At 40.6% G+C, this 20,827-nt stretch overlaps 2 protein-coding genes across 2 annotated transcripts in view; both read left to right on the top strand.

The window, feature by feature from the left end:
• tacc2 (transforming, acidic coiled-coil containing protein 2) overlaps positions 1-14,103 on the top strand; it is a 46,563-nt gene extending 32,460 nt beyond the window's left edge. Inside the window, exons 7-22 of the mRNA XM_072391216.1 lie at positions 743-849; positions 1,193-2,609; positions 4,088-4,145; positions 4,270-4,477; positions 4,855-4,904; positions 5,017-5,126; positions 5,386-5,539; positions 5,937-6,083; positions 6,430-6,522; positions 9,164-9,307; positions 9,412-9,488; positions 10,940-10,983; positions 12,281-12,441; positions 12,553-12,659; positions 12,956-13,076; positions 13,166-14,103. Coding sequence (XP_072247317.1) covers positions 743-849; positions 1,193-2,609; positions 4,088-4,145; positions 4,270-4,477; positions 4,855-4,904; positions 5,017-5,126; positions 5,386-5,539; positions 5,937-6,083; positions 6,430-6,522; positions 9,164-9,307; positions 9,412-9,488; positions 10,940-10,983; positions 12,281-12,441; positions 12,553-12,659; positions 12,956-13,076; positions 13,166-13,231 — 3,064 coding nt within the window. The 3' untranslated portion in view covers positions 13,232-14,103. The remainder of the gene's footprint in view (positions 1-742; positions 850-1,192; positions 2,610-4,087; positions 4,146-4,269; positions 4,478-4,854; positions 4,905-5,016; positions 5,127-5,385; positions 5,540-5,936; positions 6,084-6,429; positions 6,523-9,163; positions 9,308-9,411; positions 9,489-10,939; positions 10,984-12,280; positions 12,442-12,552; positions 12,660-12,955; positions 13,077-13,165) is intronic.
• Positions 14,104-15,666: 1,563 nt separating this feature from the next.
• Positions 15,667-18,276, top strand: ly6pge (lymphocyte antigen 6 family member pge). Its single transcript, XM_072391628.1, has 3 exons — positions 15,667-15,727; positions 17,459-17,575; positions 18,095-18,276. The coding sequence occupies exons 1-3, from the start codon at positions 15,667-15,669 to the stop codon at positions 18,274-18,276; spliced, it is 360 nt and encodes a 119-aa protein (XP_072247729.1).
• Positions 18,277-20,827: the final 2,551 nt, after the last annotated feature.

Raw genomic sequence — 20,827 nt, 5'->3', positions numbered from 1 at the left:
AGGTGCGGCGAAGTGCAGCCCACCGGTAGCCATGGCAGTGAGTGCGTGGCAGGCTCTGTCTCCACTGCAGTGGGCTCGCTGGGGCTGGGACACACTGCTGGGAGGGGCAGGAGACGGGAACAGCCCGGACTCAGATCCAGCTCTTGGGCTCCTACGGCGGCTCTCATGGGGCTCTCGTCATGACAGCATGATCAGGGCTGCCGTGGAGCCTGTCAGACAGAGGTGAGACAGGATGGGAGGTTGGAGCCGCATGCCATGAAATGTGTATATTGATCAGGACAGTATGAAGCTTGTACGTATGTAAGGTGACCATGTCAAAGATAAATCAATTTTTCCTTCTCCTTTGTCAACCTACGATCTTGCAGGATACATTTTTTTGGCTCTATGTGTGGCTCAGTCTTCATTATATATTTTATAGCTGTGATATCTTTATACCCTGAGGTGGTCTGATAGGGTTCAGTGTTTAAATATTTGTGTTTTTGATGGGGTAATGTGTCTCAGGTGTGTTGTTATCTGTCACTTCACTGCAGATTAAACATTTTCATTTGTGGCATTAAAGTCTACTGGAAATGAGAACAGCAACACATATTAACCTTTTGCCTTTTTTCTTCACCAATACTAGAAATAGAAATTGTTCCTTTTATAGCAAAATACTAGCCTTGGTGACCAATCATACAGCTCAAGTGATATCAGTCTGATTCACAGCAACCTTTACTCATTTTGGCCTTGTCTTTTGTTCTAGGAGCTCAGACTCTGATGGTGCTTTTGAGACTCCTGAATCTACAACTCCAGTGAAGTGTGTTTCTCCCACTGAGACATTCAGAGAGCAACTAACATCTGATGACAAAGGTACAGCAGGAGAATTACGCCATGATGTGTGCTGAGCTCTGGTAGAGGTTCAAGTGCTTTTGCTAAAAAGGATTGTTACTGGAGGTATTCTTCCACCATCTAGTGGATTGAAATTGTATCTCACATCTGGCTTTTTTTGTAATTCTACACAACTTATGCTTGTAGAGTTAAGGAGGCTGCTTGCTCCAGTCTTTCTCTCTATTATGGGTTTTTATTTATATTTTTATAATGCATCTTCTCTCCAATCCATTTTAAATATTCCGTGATCCCAGTTTTTCTATTCAAGTGTCACTTGGATTTAGCGTTTTTGCTCCATTCTTATATTCCATCTCATCTTTTACAGGTGCAAGTACATCACTGAGTGATCTTGCTTCTGACATTACTAAAGCTGATACACCTTGCCATTCAGCATTAACTACGTTTGATGAGAACAAGCCCATTGCTGCTAGTGGTGCTTACAACATCGACTTTTTCGCTGTCGAGCCCACAAGTCACGCTCTGACCCGTTCGCTCAGCCTCCAGGGAGGAGAGTTAGATAACTCTGGTCTGTTGGATGGATCGGCTTCAGGAGGTTTCCGTCCACATTCTGAATCATTCAGCGTAGGCACTGAGAGTGCTCCAGGGACCCTCCGCAGGCCCAAGAAAGTCCGTCCTGGGTCTGTAAAGAAGAAGCCTCTCCTCAGACAGAACTCCAACCCTGAGAGCCCGAGGCCAGCCTCAACCATCAGCACCCCAGAAATCAAGAAGCGGGCAAAGCCTCAAACTGCCAGTCCTCTGCAGGCTCAGGAGGAAACAGAAGGAGGCTCTGCAACCCCAAGCCCTGGTGGGACTCTTCGAAGAGCAAGGAAGAGCTGTGTGGAAACTCCTCCTCCACTACCCGAGGAAACCAATCATACCAGCCAAGAGGAGAGTTGTAGTATCCCTGCCTTACCTTTGTGCCAGGAGGAGATCCCTCTACCTGTTAGTCTAACAGACAAAGACGAATCTCCAATCCCTCCTAGTGCCTCATACAAATGGGATCCAGAGAATTTTGAGAATATCAACCCCTTTAACACTGGAGGTAGCAAAATTGCCAATTCTCCTGTTCTGGGTCGTAAAAGTCCTGTTTGTGGCCCTATTTCCAACCCTCCCGAGAGCACCCCTATCCCTACTGCAGAACCATATCACTCCAATCCCCCAGCTCCTCTTGAAGAACCAAGTACCAATCCTGAAGAGCAACCTATCTTACCCAACCGTCAACCAGTAAGACTGGAGTTTGACTACTCTGAAGAAAGCTGTGAGGCATCACATCAGGCTTCTCCTCCACTTAAGAAAGTGGGCAAGAAGCCCAGTGTCAAAATGCCTCTCAGGAAACCAAAGCTGGGGTTGAAAAAAGCCACCCCAGCCCAGGTGGAGCAGCTGGACAACAACTCTCCTGCAAGCCAAAATGGCAACGAGGATGAAATCACTGTCACTAAAGCGTCTTACAACTTTGAACCAGACAAGTGGGAGGATCCAAACTTCAATCCATTTAGTTCTAAGAAAAGTATCTCCAACTCCCCCAAAATGTCCAGGCCATCGTATAAATTTGATCACAACAACTACGATGAGTCCATAAATCCTTTTGAATCCACCAACAAGATGGCTGTGTCCCCTCCTAAGGCAACTGCATCCTTTGAAATGTCATCTAATGACAATGATAATGAAAATGACAACATTGGGGACCTGGAGGACCAAAACCAGAACAAACCTTCAAAGAAAAAGAAAACTCCCATAAAATCGTAAGTTTGCATTTCATTAGCAGGGGCTCATACATTAATGGAAGTCCCACGCTCCCTTATAGCATGTGTAGGAAATCTTCATCTGTGAAGATATTAGATTAGTTTGTGTTTGTACGTGGTTTACCCGTCTGTTATGCCAGTGTCCTCTGTCTGTCTCTCTGTCACCTGTGTTTGTGTATTCTCATATATCACAGGAAGTCCAGGGGTGTGTCCTCTCTTTGTTGTCTGTTGTAAGTACAGGGACAACACAGTTATCCACCCTTTCTGACCCTTTTTCACCTTATTTTTTATTCCATGTGACTCCTTTAAAAGCAGCATGCTGACCTGTTGCCCTACCTATTAACAGAGACACCACAATCCCTTCTATTTACAGTAAAAATATAAATTTAAACTTCTTTTTTTTTGTTTACACCACTTTAACTGGAGGATAGCTGCTTTCAGTTCTGTTTTGAATTCTGTCGTGTTTATGACACAGTCCAAGTTGTGTGCCAGTTGAAGGGAACTAGAAATAGCTTAACATTACATCATAGTTTGGTCAGAAGTAGTGTGAAAAGCTTAAATATTAATAACAGAACAAATGGATAACTATTAAAGAATGTGTTATTGAATGTTGAATGACAGTCAATTTTGCTGGGACACTTAAAACACGGAGATGTGTTTACTATATTTCTAGGATTGATGCTTTGGCCGTCAAAATAATTTATTTAGATTTTTTTTTTTAAATAGATTTTTCTTTTTTTTTATCAGCACTCTCTCACATCAAAACTATTTTGCACCAGATTCTACAGAATAGAATCCTATCAGATGGTAAATGTTCCTTTATTTTACTGAGGCTGACACAGTGCGATTCTTCCACTTACTCATATGCTGTTGTGCCCATCTGGTGTGAGAAAGGAGGTGATTGTGCTCCCTCTTGTGTCCATTGTCAGGTATACATTACAAACAGCATCACTGGTGGCTGAACATCATCGGCAACAACTGCAGAGCGTTACAGTATAAATGAGTTATTATAAAAGATAGGAATTTTACAATAAATGCAAAGGACAAAATTTGGTAATTTATCCTGTAAATTGTTGTAAATTGGTTGCAAGACTTTACAAACACAATAAGAACCAATATATTGCAGAACCAATGCACAGAAAACTGAAGGCTTCAGATTAAAGGAACAAAAACCTTCAATTAACAATTATACTCCAGTAATTTTTGTATTTTAAGTATTTTTTTTTTTGGTATGTGTGAAAATGTAACTGTTATATTAATTTGCCATTACTCTTCACTGTACAGTTACTAACTATAGTTTTTAACCCTCGTCACAAACATTTCACTATTTCGTTCATTTCAGCCACACACAGTGAGTAATACTGGTACACATGTGGAAATGTTACATACTTAGTGTTAAGACAGCGAGCGCTGCATCTAATGAGCTGTGCATGGACTTGCTTGAGTGAACCCAGATCTTTATGATGTTTTTTTCTCAGTAATACTTTCAGAGTGAAGAGGTCACCAAAGAAATCACCATTGTCAGATACATCACAGGTGTGTATTTAATGCTCCACATTGGTGCTTTCTTGCTTTGCTCTGCCATTTTAGTCTTTCTGTAGTTCTCCCTCTTCCGTCTAACTCTCAGCTGTCTCCTTCCGCCACCTTTCTTGCTCTTCAGGATCACACTCCTGCAGATGAATCTCCCTCCCATCATGCACAGGATGATCACGCCACAGACGAGGAGAAGCTAGCTTCCTCCACCAATCATAAGTGGACAGCCCTGCACGATATGGACACAGACTTGAACTCTGACCAACAAGACTTCCCTCAGCCATGCGACCTTACGTCTTTTGTTATAGAGAACAGTCTCCCTCAGGAGGCACCAGGTGAAGCGTTACTCTCTGTCACTTTGGTGCTCCAGTCACTTGTGTTCATTTAAATGCTACAACACATCAAAGCATACCACAGACGGGTGGGGTTCAGGGAAATTCAAAGTCTGTGTTTGTATAAAGCACTCCAAAGCTTTACTCTTTATTCATCATAGAGCAGCATTATTGATTTTTCTTGTGGCGTAAACTAAGCGTGCTGGCCCAGTTCTCTTCAGCCCTTTGACCGCCAGAGGAGCCACCTCTTCCCAGAGGCTGTCTGGCTCAACCCATGTGGGTCAGAGATGAAACAGAGCAGACAAGCCAGTGCGTAACACTGGTGAATGTCTCTGTTTTGTATTCTGTTACTTATATGTTGTTTTGTCCATCTGTCTTAGTTCAAGACTATGAAATTGAGTACATGGAGAAGATTGGCTCCTCATCCCCAGTGAGTATCTCAAGTCAACTCTTAATGACATTAATACATGGATTTTTTATGCAGTATGTGATCATCAAATTCAAATTCTGACTGTTTTTGTTCAATTATGTGCATCTCACAGCCACTATCTACGAAGAAGCCATCTTTGTACTTGAAGTTGGACTCAGTATCTGACAACTTAACCAAAAATACATGTGCACATGGCTCTGAACCCAGCTCCCCCTGCACAGGGTAAAACATACTTTACTTGTTATAATCTTATTTTCTTTGTAAATGTGTGTTGTTACTATGCAGCACAATATGATAAATTTCATGTGTATTGATATCATTTTCACTGTGTAAGTTTTTATTGTGTGACGTGCTAACTGTAAACCTCAGTGATTTGGCATGCATAATGCATGCACTTAAGCTGCTTCAGTAATGTATTCATTAACACTCCCATCCATCATATACAATACATTACATATAATGTTCTTCTCATACTGCACAGGAGTTTTGAGGAGATGGAGGCCCAGATAACAGCGGGTATGAAGACACCAGTGTTGAGCTCGCGGCCTGGTCCCGAGGGTTCTGCTGGGGAGAAGGGCAAGAAGAGAGAAAGCGAGGCACTCAGCCGAACGCAGAGCACAGAGAGGGATGAGCAGGTGAGCCAAATACCTTTATAAGTGCTTCCACGCAATGGGCAGTTATCCCTTATGCTGGGAAAATTAGTTTTATTTATATGTTTACTCACCATCATGTATGAGGAGTCAGCCATTTTTGATTTGTAACATTTGTACACCATGTTATTGTTTAGTCACAAGAGGGGGACAGAGTGCTGGTTTGCATGTACGTCATCATAGGCTATGACTCAGCTTTACAACATGAACCACTCAAGCCTTGTCACTGATTACAAATAGACAGTCCCCCAGACTCTTTCCCCAGCTTGAGTTCAGTGAATCAGCTCCCAATGCTGCCGCTCAAACACTCAGCGCTTGCTTGCCATGCTGTCCCCTGCCATCCTCCCCCACCCTCTTCCCACTCCTCCCGGTGCCCTTGTAGCCCCCAAGCCAGGGCCCTGTGGAGTCCCCTGCTCCAGTCCAAGCTATGCCCCTGTTAGACATGCTGTCTGAGTGTGATGACCCCCTGCAGTACCTGGAGCCTGACCTGGCTGAGACCAACCCCACTGCATTCGCCCAAAAACTACAGGTGTGTTGACTGACCACACATGATCCAATTTGATAAAGCTCATAGGTCTCGGCTCTGGAGGTCTATTTGCAGCCGTGAAATGTGACCGTGTGTGTTTTTGTATGAACATCTTTCCTTTTGTATCAACTTTCATCCTGCCATTTCATTTTTTTTTCAGTTATTCTTCTCCCTTATTTGAGTTCAGTGGCTTGCTGCGTGAAATAGATGAATCATGGGTAAAATATAGACAGCAGCAAGTGTGTGCACTCAACTCAAGTTTCTGTATGTTTCCCTTTGCTCTCTCTCACCCTTGGGCCTCAACCTTCCTCCCTTACTCCTGAAATTTGGCCCCATGTGTGTGGCCAAGGAGGAGCTGGTGCTTGCCACCCTGAGGCTAGAGGCTCTGCAAGTAGCCAAAAGCATCTCTCAGTGCCCCTCCCTCTCCACTGTAACCCCCCAGGTACTGCGCTGAGTCAGCCTGCACCTGCTGTATGCAAGTGTGTGTTGGTGAGTGTGTTTATAGGAGAAAGTATGCATCTTGAATGGGCGATCAGAGAAAAGCAGGTGTAAGTGAATAGGACAGTGGGCTGTGGTGTGTGCATCAGTGTGTCTCAGCCTGCCGGTCCCTCCCCTTCAACATACAGTTTTGAGTGTAACTGTGTGGACCCATGGCCTTTTTCAACATGGTGGCTGTCCCCTCACATGAAATCTTTAACATGGCTTAATGTGTCCAGCTCCCACCCTGACTTGCAGCAAGCTCCTTCAGGTTAATTTTAAAAAAGAAAAGTCTTTATCCTTGCTTTTTATGCATGTTGGGCAACATGCATGTTGCCTGTTCATGAGAGGCTTACGTTGGCATGAATGTGACTGGGGATTTCATACAATAGACATAAAATCATTTGTAGAGGAATTATATGCCTGTGACACTCCCAAATGTAATGATGTTTTGCTATCACCACCCCAAATCCCCAATCACATTCTTGTTCTCGGATTTTGTCCTTTTCCCAGACTAACAACACTAATAAACAGCTGGCAGATAGGTGTCAGCGTTCAGTTTATATAGATCCTGGGAATTTACTTGAAGTCATGGGGTAAAACATATTTGAGATCTGGAGCAGGACAGGCACTGTCGGTCTTCTCTCCTTCCATGTCTCATGTTGTTGTTCCACACATTTTACAGTCTCGACTCAAGAAACCCAGCACTCGGCGGTGGAATATCAACGGTTCACCCTTACTTAAAGTAAGAGTATCATGATAGCCCTGTGATCTGTTCTCCTCATTGTGCGGTACAAGTATTTGGTCTTGAACACATTGGCCATTGTTTCATAGGTTTAGTGCCACTGCACAATGGATTTAAAGTAACAGTATAGATAAGGCACCCCAATTTTATACATTGGTTAAAACTGTAGAATCACTGCCCTTTAATATATAATACTTCCCATTTTTGCGGTGTATTAAATTACACTGTTTACCCATTTTGGTTGTAAATTTTATCCAATGGAGGCAGAAGATCAGCACTTCACCCCCTTGGTTCTGGACTTCAGAGCCATAACCACAGTCCAAATACTTACAGACTGCACTGTAGAGTCTAGCGTCAGTAGACCCCAGAAGTCTGACGTCCAGATAGTATGGTTCTTTTCATAAAGTTTTCTGACAACCAGAGCCCCATGTTTGTGAATTTATGCTAGTTGTGATTTCTGCAGTTGTGTCTCATGTCTCTGGTTATCTTTATTCAAGTGATACTGACTTGAGCCCCTTTCAGAAATTCTCATTAAAACCAACTAAAAGCGACATTACCGGTCAAGTATTCTTAAAATTGAATCAATGTTTAGCAGAGCTAACTTTTTGTACATCTTTGAGGTTGCTTCCTTCTAAAAGTTGAGTCTCCGTCCTTCCACATGACAAACATGAAGACCACCAACAGACTGCTTTATAGCACCCCACAGGGCACCTGTATTTATTTTTTCCACAAGTCTAGGATTTGTCTCTTTAGTTCTGCTACTTTGCTAGGTTTTTAAGTGACATGTGATCTAGAACTTATTAAGGGAGTCTTTTGTACAAGGGACCATTTCTCAAAGTCAGTTTTAAGTACAAGTTACTCGGAGTCATACCATCAACGTACCCCAAGTTTAAATCTATTTGCTTTATGTACAGGGTTGAACATCTTTGACTCAGTAGGTAAGCCATATCATTACCTGATTAAAAGCAAAATAAGTTAATCGTTATCTTGATTTGACCAGTCTTTTCATACAACAAAATAATGTTATTAGTGCTCCAGTCAGACAAAACACTTAACTCTCTTTTCCTTTAATTAGCAGATTTGTCTCCTTGCCCTCTGTGAGCTCCTACCATTTAATCAAATCCTCTTGTAATCCAGCTCTATCAAGGAGGAGTAAATCCCTTTCAGGGCAAAGTTTTAAGCACCAAAAAATGGTTCTTGAACATTGATTTTACATTTTGATAAGATCTTTAATGCGAGGACTTATCTTTTAGTATAGCCGTTGGTTGCAGTATGTTTTAGTATACCTCAGCCCCAGGTTCACCTTACACCAGTGTTTTTGTAACTTCACGGGATTGAGTAAATGTTCTTTCAGGTTACAGTGAAATCTATGAGGTAAGATCACTTTATAGTGTTATAACAAGCCATAACAAGAGACTAACAATATTTCCTTGCTGGCTAGCCTGCTCCCCTGTCTTCCATCTCTTGTATATGATCAACTGCTACCCTCTTTCCCTCTGTCTTGCCTGGACCCAGTCCCATTCCAGCTACTGCAAGCAGCAGGTGATCATGACTGCTCAGCTGAGACCAGCATCAGCCATTCATGTGGTTAATACTATGGCACTGAAGACTGTTTCATCCAATCATGTGGCAGCTGACCAAGTCTTCAGGAATGTCACCAGCTTGCCTCATTTACATACTGATTTTGTTGTGTGGTACATTTTTATAAAGTTCGATGCTGCCTTGCGGTTTTGTTCAGGAATCCTGTGGAGAATGCGTGCGTGAGCCGAAGAGTGAGGTTGTCCCATCTGTAACTCTGTCTGGTTGGTAACTGGTTATGTTTCCATTTCTTTCCCTCCTCTCCTTTGGTTCCTGGAAGCAGCACAGAGACATGACATCTTCAGCAGAGAGTGCTGTGACTAAGAACTCACTGTACACAAGGACCACCTCCTCCAGTTACATCGAGGCAGAGAGCCCCCACCTGCCCAGAGATCTGGACCATTCACTGGGAATTGCACGAGAGGAGGTGCCCCCTCAAAATGTTTCTTTCAATTCTATTAGTCATAAATGTTTGAACTACTTCAGTTCAATATTTTCAACCTTACTTAGCAATTTTGACCCCCTCCACAGATTGTGACAAAGGAGAAAGAAGTACTAGAATGGCAGAGAAAGTACGAAGACAGTAGGCAGGAAGTGGTGGAAATGAGGTAAGACGAGATTACTTGGGTTGTTGCTGCTGTCATCTTAGTGGGATCTGACGGCACAGGTGTTACATCCACAGCATGGATGTAAAGCCAGTGTCTCTGTTAAATGGAAGTGTGTCATAATGCTTGGTGTTTTCAGTCTGCACCTGTCTTCCCTTTTTCATCTTTCAATTGGTTTATGTTACTTAAACTGTCAAACAAAGTCATGTTTAACCACAGAGTGGAGAGTTAGTCCAAGGAGTCCATCTGAGTCAGGCTGTCTGAACGAGCGTTAGTGGGAGAGAATGAAGGGATAGATTTGGCTGATGTGCCATATGTATGCCATTTTAGCCTCAAATGTAAAATGAGACAATGAGTTATTGGTTTTAAACTGCTTTCATTTGGTCTATACGCAAGAATTGACAAGCTGATTCCAACATAAAAACTGCAATTAACTGAGCAGATCCTCAAATGAATTTCATCAAATGGCTCCAAACTGGGACTGAGGAAAATAAAGACAAGCAGAGCTGAAAATGATTCTCTGTCAGCAGGTGGTGGGTGTGAGAGCAGCTGGCTCAGTTAGCGTGGATAAGACAGAGCTTACCTCATTTGACTGATTGCGCTCTGGATAACGAGGGGCTAAGAGGCTAAGTGGGATGCAAGGCTAATCAATCTTCTTACCTCTTGCAACCTGCTTTTACCCAAACAAAGCTTCCTACAGGTCTCCATTGCACTTAAGGACAGAGTCAGGGGAACTTCTGTTAGCAGGACATAAAGTATAAAAAAATGTCAAAGATCACTTTAAACTTTACTAATACTGATCACTGAAACTGGATTACGTTTTTTGTTGAACATTTCTCCAAGTTCTGACACAGTAGTTTTATCATTGCTCACCTGGTAGAGGTTGTGCACCACATCCTCAATGCAGTCTCCTCAGTCTCAGTCTCTGTCAACTAAATGCTAAAAGAAATTAAGATGTTTCTGGAAGTTCTTTTAGCATTTATTTGAATGAGATAAAAGCTGTGCATAAACAAATGCCTCACAACCTCAACAGCAATATTGTAAAGTCAAGTGAGCTAAAATTGCTCCACAATGACGTGAAACATAATTTTCACTCTGTTTCCACATTTTGGCCCAGTTTTTGTTAGATAGATAATGACATGGTGATATATATATAATGTGATTTTGTTCATCTGAAGTTGTTTTTACCAAATTTCAAGACCTCATGAGAATCTGATGACTTTTTTAAACCTGATAATTTAAAGATCATGTACTTTCTTTTCACTTGTCTGTATTTATTTTTATGAAATAAAATAAATAACTCAATAGCTACATGGCTGATAGTAAGATCTTTGTTCTCTAGGAGAGATATATTTATGAACTGAATAAAATGTAAAAATGTTTTAGAAATGTACACATTTAAAGTTAGTGAAACCCCATCCATATGCTGATGATTTCTCATTTCTCATCCATAGGAGAATTGTTGCTGAGTATGAGAAGACAATTGCTCAGATGATAGGTGAGTTCAGTGTTCGTTTTTTAGTTCACTTCATGATAGAAACATCTTAAGATAACAATTACTGCTCCTCAACCTCTGCCTCTTCACTTCGCACTACATTGTACCGAGGATGATTTTTTTTTTGTAAGCCCCTAAACATTTTCACTGATTTAAAATACTTGAGTATTCTTTGTCCCATGCAAAAAGACAGTTTTGTGTCAAAACTGTTTGACATTAATCAAATCCTGATGTCAGTGTAGAGAAAGGCTCTCACCTCTGCCCACTTGAGGCCAATCTCTCTGGATTAAATATCACAATGTGCTCACTTTGCATTATCCCCGCTCTCACTTACATCCTCTAGACGTCCCTGAAGATTTATTTATTCATTTTTGCTGCAATCTAATTTCATTTCCTGCCCTCCTCAAAGCACTACCACAAAAGGGAACAATCTGCCTCTGCTCATGTCTAACACTTGGCTTTCTCACATGTCTTGACCCTCCCAGCTTGACTTAACACACTCCCTTTTTTCTGTTCTGCTCCCATTGTTGCCCCTTTCTATTTGATAACCCTGACAGGCATGCCAGGTGAGTAACGCGGGATTGTCCTTGGCTTGTTTGTGTCAGCTGTCATCTCTCCATCCGTCCGTCAGAGAGGGGAGCAGATGTGCTCACTTTCTTCACCTCATCCAGTGACTTTCATTTGTCAGTTTTGTTGCATTTCCACCTGTTGTCTGACTTTTTTTTTTAGACTAAATGCACAGAATTTTTTACATTTAAATGGACCTCTAAGTTGTTCTTGTTAAAGACATTATAGAGATTTGACACACATATACACACACTGGAAACCTGTATGTGAACATTTTCTATTAGCCAGCAGCTGAAGATTGTTGCTTAAGCCACTCAAGCAGCTTTGTTAGTTATTACTTCAGCAGGTAGGTTGTCTAAGTTAGTAACAGGAAAGGGAAAGTTGGGAATGGGCTGAAATAATGCTGTAAGGAAGCCACTCAAAGCAAACCAGCAACCAGTTCTATTTCTATGAAATATAGCTCTCTCTCTTTAATTTCCTCACTGTTCAGTGTTTTTTCTGTATTTATTTATTTTTGCATGCTGATTTAACACAAATACTTTCTATAGCATAGTAGAAAATGTTAAATCATACATACTCACAAACCCATTCTTGATTTACTGTCAAAACAACTGTCAAAGTTTTTATATGCTCATTTTTCTGTTGGTGTAGGAATTTAAGCAGTGCGTGTCCATTGCAACAGCTTCTTTAGTGGATAGTCTGTTGATCTACAATATATTTGTGTTTCCAATAGAAGATGACCAGAAAGAGAAGTCTCTCTCACACCACACCATCCAGCAGTTGATCATGGAGAAGGACCAGGCCTTGGCTGACCTCAACTCAGTGGAAAAGTCTCTCGCTGACCTCTTTCGTCGTTACGAGAAGATGAAAGATGTGCTGGAGGGCTTTCGCAAGGTAACGCCGAACTTATTAACAGTTAGTCTGTATAATTTCAGTGTGAGGGGCCTCATCTTAGTCCATTCAAATTTAGCAAATGATGATTGAAATATTTCTCACCTGTATCAGAATGAAGAGGTATTGAAGAAATGCGCTCAGGAGTATCTGTCCAGGGTGCGCAAGGAGGAGCAGAGGTATCAAGCCCTTAAGATCCATGCGGAGGAGAAACTAGACAAGTAAGTCTATACATTTTCTCATTATATCATCTTTATTCCACAACTGACAACACTATAACACTGTATTTAAAAAAAATCTAATCAATCAAAGATTGCCCAGCTGGAATCATTCTGGAAACAGGCCGATGTAATTATTTATCTCTATAGATTAAATCATAAATGTCAGTTATGTTAAATCTATTTGGAAGTTTCTCATGGTTAGATTCTGGTTTAGTTTTACAGGATCTAGATTTTGCTATGCTGGCGTATGTGAGATTTGACTTTATTTTCATACTGTTGCTTGTGTGTCTCTCCAGAGCCAATTCAGAGATAGCTCAGGTTCGAGCCAAGTCCAAGCAGGAACAAGCGGCTTACCAGGCCAGTCTGAGGAAGGAGCAGATGAAGGTGGACTCTCTGGAGCGCACTTTGGAACAAAAGGTCAGCATTTGAATGTAGAAAGATATGAAAACAGTAGATATCTATTCACATCCAGTTATGGAATCTGATTTTTAGCAACTGTTTTATAGAACAAAGAGATCGAGGAATTGACGAAGATCTGTGATGAGCTAATCGCCAAGATGGGGAGGAGTTAGCAGCCAAACCCAAACCAAATCCCACAGAAAACTCAAGCGGTTCAAAAAAGAAGGGGATCACTCCTCCAAGATATCATGGACATCTAAGGCCAAAGAGGTCTTGGGGTTCATAACCACCTACTGACTCTGTGTGTACAGGATTCACAAGAATGACTTCATCTTAATTACTCTGTACATTTTTGATGTGTCAGTGTATTGTACAGTATCAGGGGTCTGGTTTAAAGTTTTAGAAAATCTATCATATCACTAATGAGTGTGTCTGTGTGAGCGAGTGTGTGTGTGGTAATGAGAAAGAGCAAGTGTTGTTTGTGGGTTAAATGATGTATTATGCCATGACAGCCACTGAGGGAGACGACTGTTTACCCACTCCTGTTATTGTCTCCTCTTGATGCAAGACAAAGATAGACATGGACAAAGAATACCAGATGTTTAGATTTATTCAGAAAATGTTGATACACTTCTAATAGAACACAAACTGTCACAATAGCTTCTTGCATGTGAGAGAGAAAGAAAACCTTGTAATGTTGATGTTTGTATATACTGTAGGAAATTCCAAGTATGAAAAATACTCATGTGCATTTTTGATATAGTTATTCCGTCATCCTCACCCTGCTGCCCTCATGTAACCATGTAGATATTTGTCATACTTGTCATAGCTTTTTTGATGAAACTGTGGAATTTTATTTTTCGGATTTTTATTTTGATATCAAGCAAACTAATCATGACTGTATTCAGTTGTGACCAGGAGTAATTTAATTTTCGATGAATATGTCCTAGTCCTGCAATGGTTTTTTGTCACACTGAAGAATGACTTCTCTGCACAGCTACTGTACACCATCAGCTTACAAAGTGCAATAAAAGATGGCAATACAGCTTGAGGATCACAGGTTTTTTTCCCCAACAAAATATGTTTTTGTGGGAAATATTTGATGGTCACATGAGGTACTGCAAATCAACAATCTCATGGCTGGTTTTTTTTGCATTGTTGTTAACCGGAGTTTCATCATACTGAAATGAATCAAAAATTACAAATGTGAAGGTGAATACCTGACAGCATCCTGGCATTCCAGTCATTGCCTGAGGATACTGAGACACAGCTGATCTTGCAGGTATTTAATGGTGCAATAACGCTTTTCAGACTGTTGGTGATTTTATTGCCACGTTTCTGCCTACTAGAGTTTGGTGCTTGATTTTATTCAAGCAAAAAAAAAATCATTTTCAGCGTCTTCACTGACCAACTTCATTCTATCTGGAAAACGCAACAAAATCTGGAATTCGATGCCAACAACACATTAGAAAAAATAGATAAATAGGAAAATTGGTAGGGCGGCAAAGAAACTGAAATGATAAAATATACAACACAGTCCTGGAGAATCACAGAATAGGACAATACTGTCCCAGTCCTGAGAGTGACAAGATTGGATATAAAAGTTGTATCAACCAGTCTTCCCAAGCAAGGATGGGTCATAGGTTACAATTTTGTTCTAAAGTTAAGGAGTTAAGGAAAAGCTGCATGATCTTTGAGCCTCTGGGCAGTAGTGCATGAGTTATGCCACTGTGATTGTTACAGCCACATGTGCCCAGAAGACTTGATATTGATTCTGTCACTCAGATTGGTCTCAGTTTGAATATACAAGTTGTAAATAACCAGAACAAGTCTAAATATCAAGTTCAGTGTAAGTAAAAAAAACTTGGCCTACGTCAAAAAACCTAATTTGGACATAATAACCAGTGCCGTTGAAGGAGGTTTCTTATTTAACAGTGCTGTGGATGATACATCATAAGAAAAGATGGGTAATTAAAGCTTTAGATGATTAAAGGGTTAAACAGTTTTTCCACCAATACAAAAATGTGGTATCTTGTATACTAACACTGTAATTAAACACACTGGAAATAATTCAATTAACTTCTTAGGGCACATGTAGATAATCTCTGATCTCCATACTGAATTCATCTCTACAAATGTTCTTTGATATCAAGTTAACACCTGAAGAATGATGGCATGTCATGTCACGTTACTCTCACACAGGTAAATGTATATCACATGTTATCATATTGATTAATTAATCTGGCTGGGAGGAAGCTGTCAGCTAAATTTGTTGGTGATCTTTCCTGGTGTATCAGAGTGATACAAATATAGATGTTACCAAGAAAGGGACGTGCCAGACTCAAGATGGGTGTGGTCACAGCAATGTCGTGATGTCAAAGGTTTAGGATTATCCTAGTGTGCGTGTCTTTTGCCTATCCAGGCTGATGAAGCAATTATTGTCACTCAAGACAGTGTAAAGGGCCCCACTGGAGGGGCTGGTAATCTCCTGGTCAGTGCACGAGTGGATGTTAGCTTGTCTGATAGCCTAGATTAAGCTCAGGGGACTTAAGGAGCAAACAACCTGCTTTTCATTGTGTTATCAGGAGGAGCGAGGACCACCAGCACCATGAGAGCTGTGCAATATAGTCTGCTGCTCCTGCTTTTTGTGGTCTTCATGGCATCTAACAGTAAGAACTTGATTTTCCGTTTCCAGTACCCATTTTTTTCTATCCTATCTCAACTGTTTTCTTTAATAAGATCAGTGCTAAACCCCCAGTCCACCTGTCATGTGTCTGGTGACTCCTCTACCTTTCCATTGCTGTTTTCTTTGGTATATATGTCTCTACTGACTAGATGATCAGCTCAGTTGTTTGACATCAGTAGAGAAAATGTTGAACAGAAAAATGTAGCAGTGGTCTTTTCTGTATTGATTCTAAAGAGTTTTGCTTCCCCTCAGTCCATCAGCTTCCACTGTAACTAGCAAATGCTCCCAACAGCTAATCTCTTAATAGGCCTGGAGGCTAAGACTTATAGCATATGGGAGAGCCACTGTGCTGTTGGGATATATTGGGGTCATCTAGAAACTGCATGAGGTATTTATGTCAACACACAGATAATAACATAAGAAGAAAAGAAAAGAGACCAACTTCAAAAGTAATTTTTTTCTGTTGGTGATTTTGTAGCTTTACTTTTAAGGTTGTGGTTTTATCAGTTGAGGATTTCAAAGTCTGATTTGATACTCATCTGTCATTGCTGGTTTGATTTGTAAATGTCATCCCTCTGGTCTATACCTATATAGAAACAAAGCTTTACGTGTCTGATGGACATTTAGGGAAGTCACTTTGATGACTAGTGCAAGAGATGGCCCACAGCAAAGAATGTTTGAAGGTTTTGGTGATTTCAACTCTGATCCTCTTAGGAAGCTGCTTTCAAGGCTGCTTGTCTAGAATTTGGAGGAGGGATGGAAGAATTTAAAGAGAGCCGTTTAAATCTACAGTATTTTAAAGGTCAGTTATTTCTCAAATAACTGCTTCTTCCATGGTAGAGCTTATGGAAGACATTTAAGTATTTCTGTGCTGAACTGGGGACCTGAGGCATTAGCTAAAGTTTAAAAAGATGTTTTTTTAAACACAAGGACTGCAGTGTAACTCTATGGTTAATATAGGAAGATCTGCAGGAAGGAAGGGATTAATTAGCGCTCCCCTCTCACTTCAGTCTCACTCTGTCAGTGGAACACCATCACACATAGCAAATTTACAAGGCTTGCACATGCATGCTTATCAAGTACAATCTGTGTAAATAAAGGATGAAGCTATCAGGAATTCGGGACCATCTAGCACTTGCACACCCACTCATCTGCTCATGCTCCACAGCTGGAGCGTTGACGCAAGTGCTTGTTTCCTCCGGGCTTTACTGGTTCTGGGCCAGGCCCTCATGGACTTTACATTATCTTAACTAACGTTTTCAGTGATTTTTTCTTAAAAAGAGACAGAGCTAGCATGAGTAGAGCAAAAAATACTATGACAAGCCAGCTGGCTGCCCAACTTCAACAACTTCAAGGGCTTCCATCAAGTCAATGCAGTAACTTCTGGTCGGTCTATGATTAAATTAGCAATGGTAGGCCTGTGTTAAAACAGTACTGTTTAGTTTCCTCTTAAATGACCTTCTGTTATTTCTGTATGGCAGCGTGTTGTGAGCCTATTTTAGAATTCTTAAATTTTATGTGAGTTTCAGTTATTTTTTCATGTAGCCCTTTTACTTAAATAACTGCATTGTGCTTGTTTTATAAATGAGACATAAAACATAGGAAGAAAGTGAATCCTTCAGTCATCTACCATGAACAGAATGAAATGCTTTTGTCAGTGTATAAACATGTGCTGCAGCATTTTTTTGAAAATATTTTTTTCTGTCTTATACAGGTGAGGCTTTGAAGTGTTACACCTGTATGGGCTCCAATAATGATGACTGCAACCGGCAAGGCTCCAAATCTTGTCCCAGTTATTCTGATGCCTGTGCGGTAGTGGTGGGCCATGACAGTGAGTCCAACAGAGACAGTGCTGTGTTTTTTTCTTCATTTTATCTTCTGACGTTCTTCTTATCTTTTCTTTCTACGATACATGAAATATTTTTCCAGTGTATCAGTTTGTGTGTGCGAGACAGTCTATTGTCAGGAAAAACATCTCAGTCCAGAGGGGGTCCTAGGTTTTTCAGGGAATGATGAGCCCTGTGCTCCTGCTTGACAAATATCTTTAATTAGGACACCACGTGTTCCTGGCATTATAACAGATTTACCAAATTCCTGCCAGTTTTTGTTTTGTAGCTTAGTTTTTTGCTTTTTTTAATTTAGTGTGTTTCACTCAGAGTTTAAACAAATTAATGAAAGATGACTGGTCTCTACTGAAGCCTCTAAGATTCCCAGGGGAAGTAAAATGCTTAAAGGCTGTGCTTAAACCTACAACAAGAAAAAGTGAGCAATGAGTCAGTATTGATATCGATTGGTCCATGCAGAACAGTTACTAAATGGATGTAACTGACATTTATTTCTGTCCGGATAGGTGGTGTGATGAAGTCATGTTCCTACAAGTCTTTCTGCAGCCAGGCCAACAGCCAGGGATACAGAGCACCAGGCGTAAAAGTTCACTGCTGTTACAGTGATGGCTGCAATGTAACAAGCTTCGCCTCCCGGCTGCCTGGACTCAACTATTTGCTGCTGTTTCTTCTGCTGTTGTTGCACTGATCTTTCAAGACACATGACTCAGCTTTATCAGGTCAACGAATATCCATCAGCCACACAAATGCCAACTTCTATGCCAAATAAACCTGCCTCTTTTAACACTACATGCTATCCTACATACTACCACCCCACACTTTGTTTTGTCTATCAGAGCACAAACCTAGATATCAGGGAGTTGCTACACAGGATACAGCTTGAAGTTTTGGGTGTAACTTTGTGGATTGTACTGTATGCACCATATTTCATTGAATCCATCAAGAAGTACTCTTGTGGATGCATCTTTCAATGGATTTCACTAAGCCATTAAGTAGAATATCCTAAGGGAAGTACTGAACTAACAGGCGGAAATCATTTATTATTTTCCTTGATGCATTTCAGAGGGAAAGATGCCGTTTTAGCATCTCAGCTTCCCCATTCTGGTTTGATGCCCATCACACAATTTGGATAAACTAGATTATCTTTTTTTAGGTTTTACAAAGCAAGCTTTAAAATATGTATTTCCACACATATACACTTAAGGATTTCAGCACAGCTAGTGTTGCAGTAGATTTTTCTGTGGCTAAGAATGGCAAGAGTTGGCTCAGCTTGCTCAGCCTCCTACCTGCCACTCACCTTGCTGAAATGTGTGTGTGACATCTTTAGGAAGGCAGTGAAGAAAGGCTTCTCATGCACTGTGGCTCCATATAATTGTTTTACATGCCCGTGGTCATGTGTATTACTATGCTGAGGTTAATCTTCTGTGTCTGAAGTCGCTGAAAGAATGTCTTACTTTATAAACAGTCTGAGCACATCTCACTGCAGGATGGCCCATAGGACGAAGCAGTATGAGAACAATCAGTGAATTACAATCACAAAGCATAGTGAGAAGTGACTGCACATTGTTTATTGTGCAATTTTGAAAACAGTTTCTAATTACAGGAATTCATATTGTGATGTGCATTAAATACATAGCATGCCGTTATTTGTGTCTTCATACAGTTTTGTTCTATCATCCAATTTGAATGTGAAAGTGAGAAGGGAAATTATAATGTATAACAAAAAGTCATTGTTTACCCTAAGGTAAGTAGAATAGTCAATGCATACATTCCTTAACTTGTTATATGTGCATTTCTTACTTGTTGTATGATGTAGGGTTAATTTTTTATGAAAATTTTAATTATTCTAAGGAAATCTGAAGATGCCTATTCTCTCTGATACGTATATACTATAATTCAAGAAAATATATTCCAATACTTAGTGGCAAAATTGAACTACTGCTGTCTGTAAAGCTTTATCATGAGCTTATGTAAATACATCTGATATTAAAGTCAATTTCTGAAAGCTGTGATTGTTTCTACTGATTTCTATGTGGTTATCAGCTCTGAGATCAAGAGCATTTAATCTGATTCAATTGGCAAAATTGATTCTTTTCAAAAATAAACATTAAAGGTTAAGATTAATTAACTTCACCTGTGTGCTTAGTCTGGCTACTTGTAAGCCACAGCACCATCAAAGTGTATTAAAGTGTTTATAAGGCAACATGTAGCCCAAGTTAACGAATTACAATGGCTCAATGTCACGATTTTCAAAAGGGTTGTATCAAAGAACCAGCCAAAAGATTGAGCACCCCTCCTATTGATTTTGAAAGAGGAAGCGTGTCCAGGCTTTTGAAGGGTAATGCTAAATAATAACAGTAACATACAACATGATTATCAACAATTTTCTAAATGAAAATAAAAGGTTGGGCCTTAATAACAAGTCAATCTAATTGTGTGTGATTCAGTTAAATGAATGCATTACTTTTGAGCGCTTGCCTTGTGTAAATACGATGTAGCATTTGTAGATCTCCCAGCCTCCACTGTGAGGCAGTCTAGCTTCACTTGTGACTTCAACCAGCATATATCATCAAATTTACAAGACAGCAGCAATTCATATTGATGAACCATTCCTCGTGGCACTGCAGAGATTGTCTTGAGTCAATAGTGATAATAATTGAACACAGGTTTATTGCTGTCTGCTCGGGTTTGTTCTCTATTTACTGTAAAAGTGTGGAAATGTTTTCTTTCTTCTTCTTGCTTTTTAAGACTCTCTCTTTGTGTTCCGTCCTTGCTTGTGATGTTCTGCCGCTCTGTCCTTTGACAGGCAGGTGTGAGAGTGAGAGCACATTGCCCTGGAGAGGGATAGACACTGACCCCAAACCGTGAGTTTCCAGACCTGTTCATAGCTTCACAAACGACCAAAAGTGCAGCCCAGTGTCAGCCTTCATCAGTTTTATTTGAAAATCCTCTTCCATTTTCCATTTAATTTGAATTGGAGGTGAAGATTTCCTTCACTTGAAGGACTGATGGAGGTTCAGTGAGTAAAAGTGTAGGTGCAGGTGTCTTAAGTTATTTTAGGGCTCAAGTTTCAACTCATTATTCACTTTCAAGTTGGACTGTATTTGCAGCTGCCCAGTTTCTGTTTTCAGTTTCCTCTACTTCACGGCTGTTGCTATAATGTCACCAGCACTTTTCAACAACAGTAATATGAGAGGACAGGGTTTCAGATTTGATGGAGGATTTGAAGGTGCAATCAC

The sequence above is a fragment of the Leuresthes tenuis genome, unplaced genomic scaffold, assembly GCF_036924035.1.
Source record: "Leuresthes tenuis unplaced genomic scaffold, fLeuTen1.0.hap1 SCAF_8, whole genome shotgun sequence".
NCBI classification, from domain to species: Eukaryota; Metazoa; Chordata; class Actinopteri; order Atheriniformes; family Atherinopsidae; genus Leuresthes; species Leuresthes tenuis.
Note: the sequence above shows the minus strand (reverse complement) of the source record. Positions and strands in the feature narration are given on the sequence as shown.

What these genes read in the sequence shown, in the direction of transcription:
- ly6pge (XM_072391628.1), top strand. Translation starts at nt 15,667, where the DNA reads ATGAGAGCTGTGCAATATAGTCTGCTGCTCCTGCTTTTTGTGGTCTTC. An exon ending in GGTCTTCATGGCATCTAACA is followed by an intron (nt 15,728 to 17,458) that starts GTAAGAACTTGA and finishes TGTCTTATACAG; the next exon opens with GTGAGGCTTTGAAGTGTTAC. An exon ending in GGTAGTGGTGGGCCATGACA is followed by an intron (nt 17,576 to 18,094) that starts GTGAGTCCAACA and finishes CTGTCCGGATAG; the next exon opens with GTGGTGTGATGAAGTCATGT.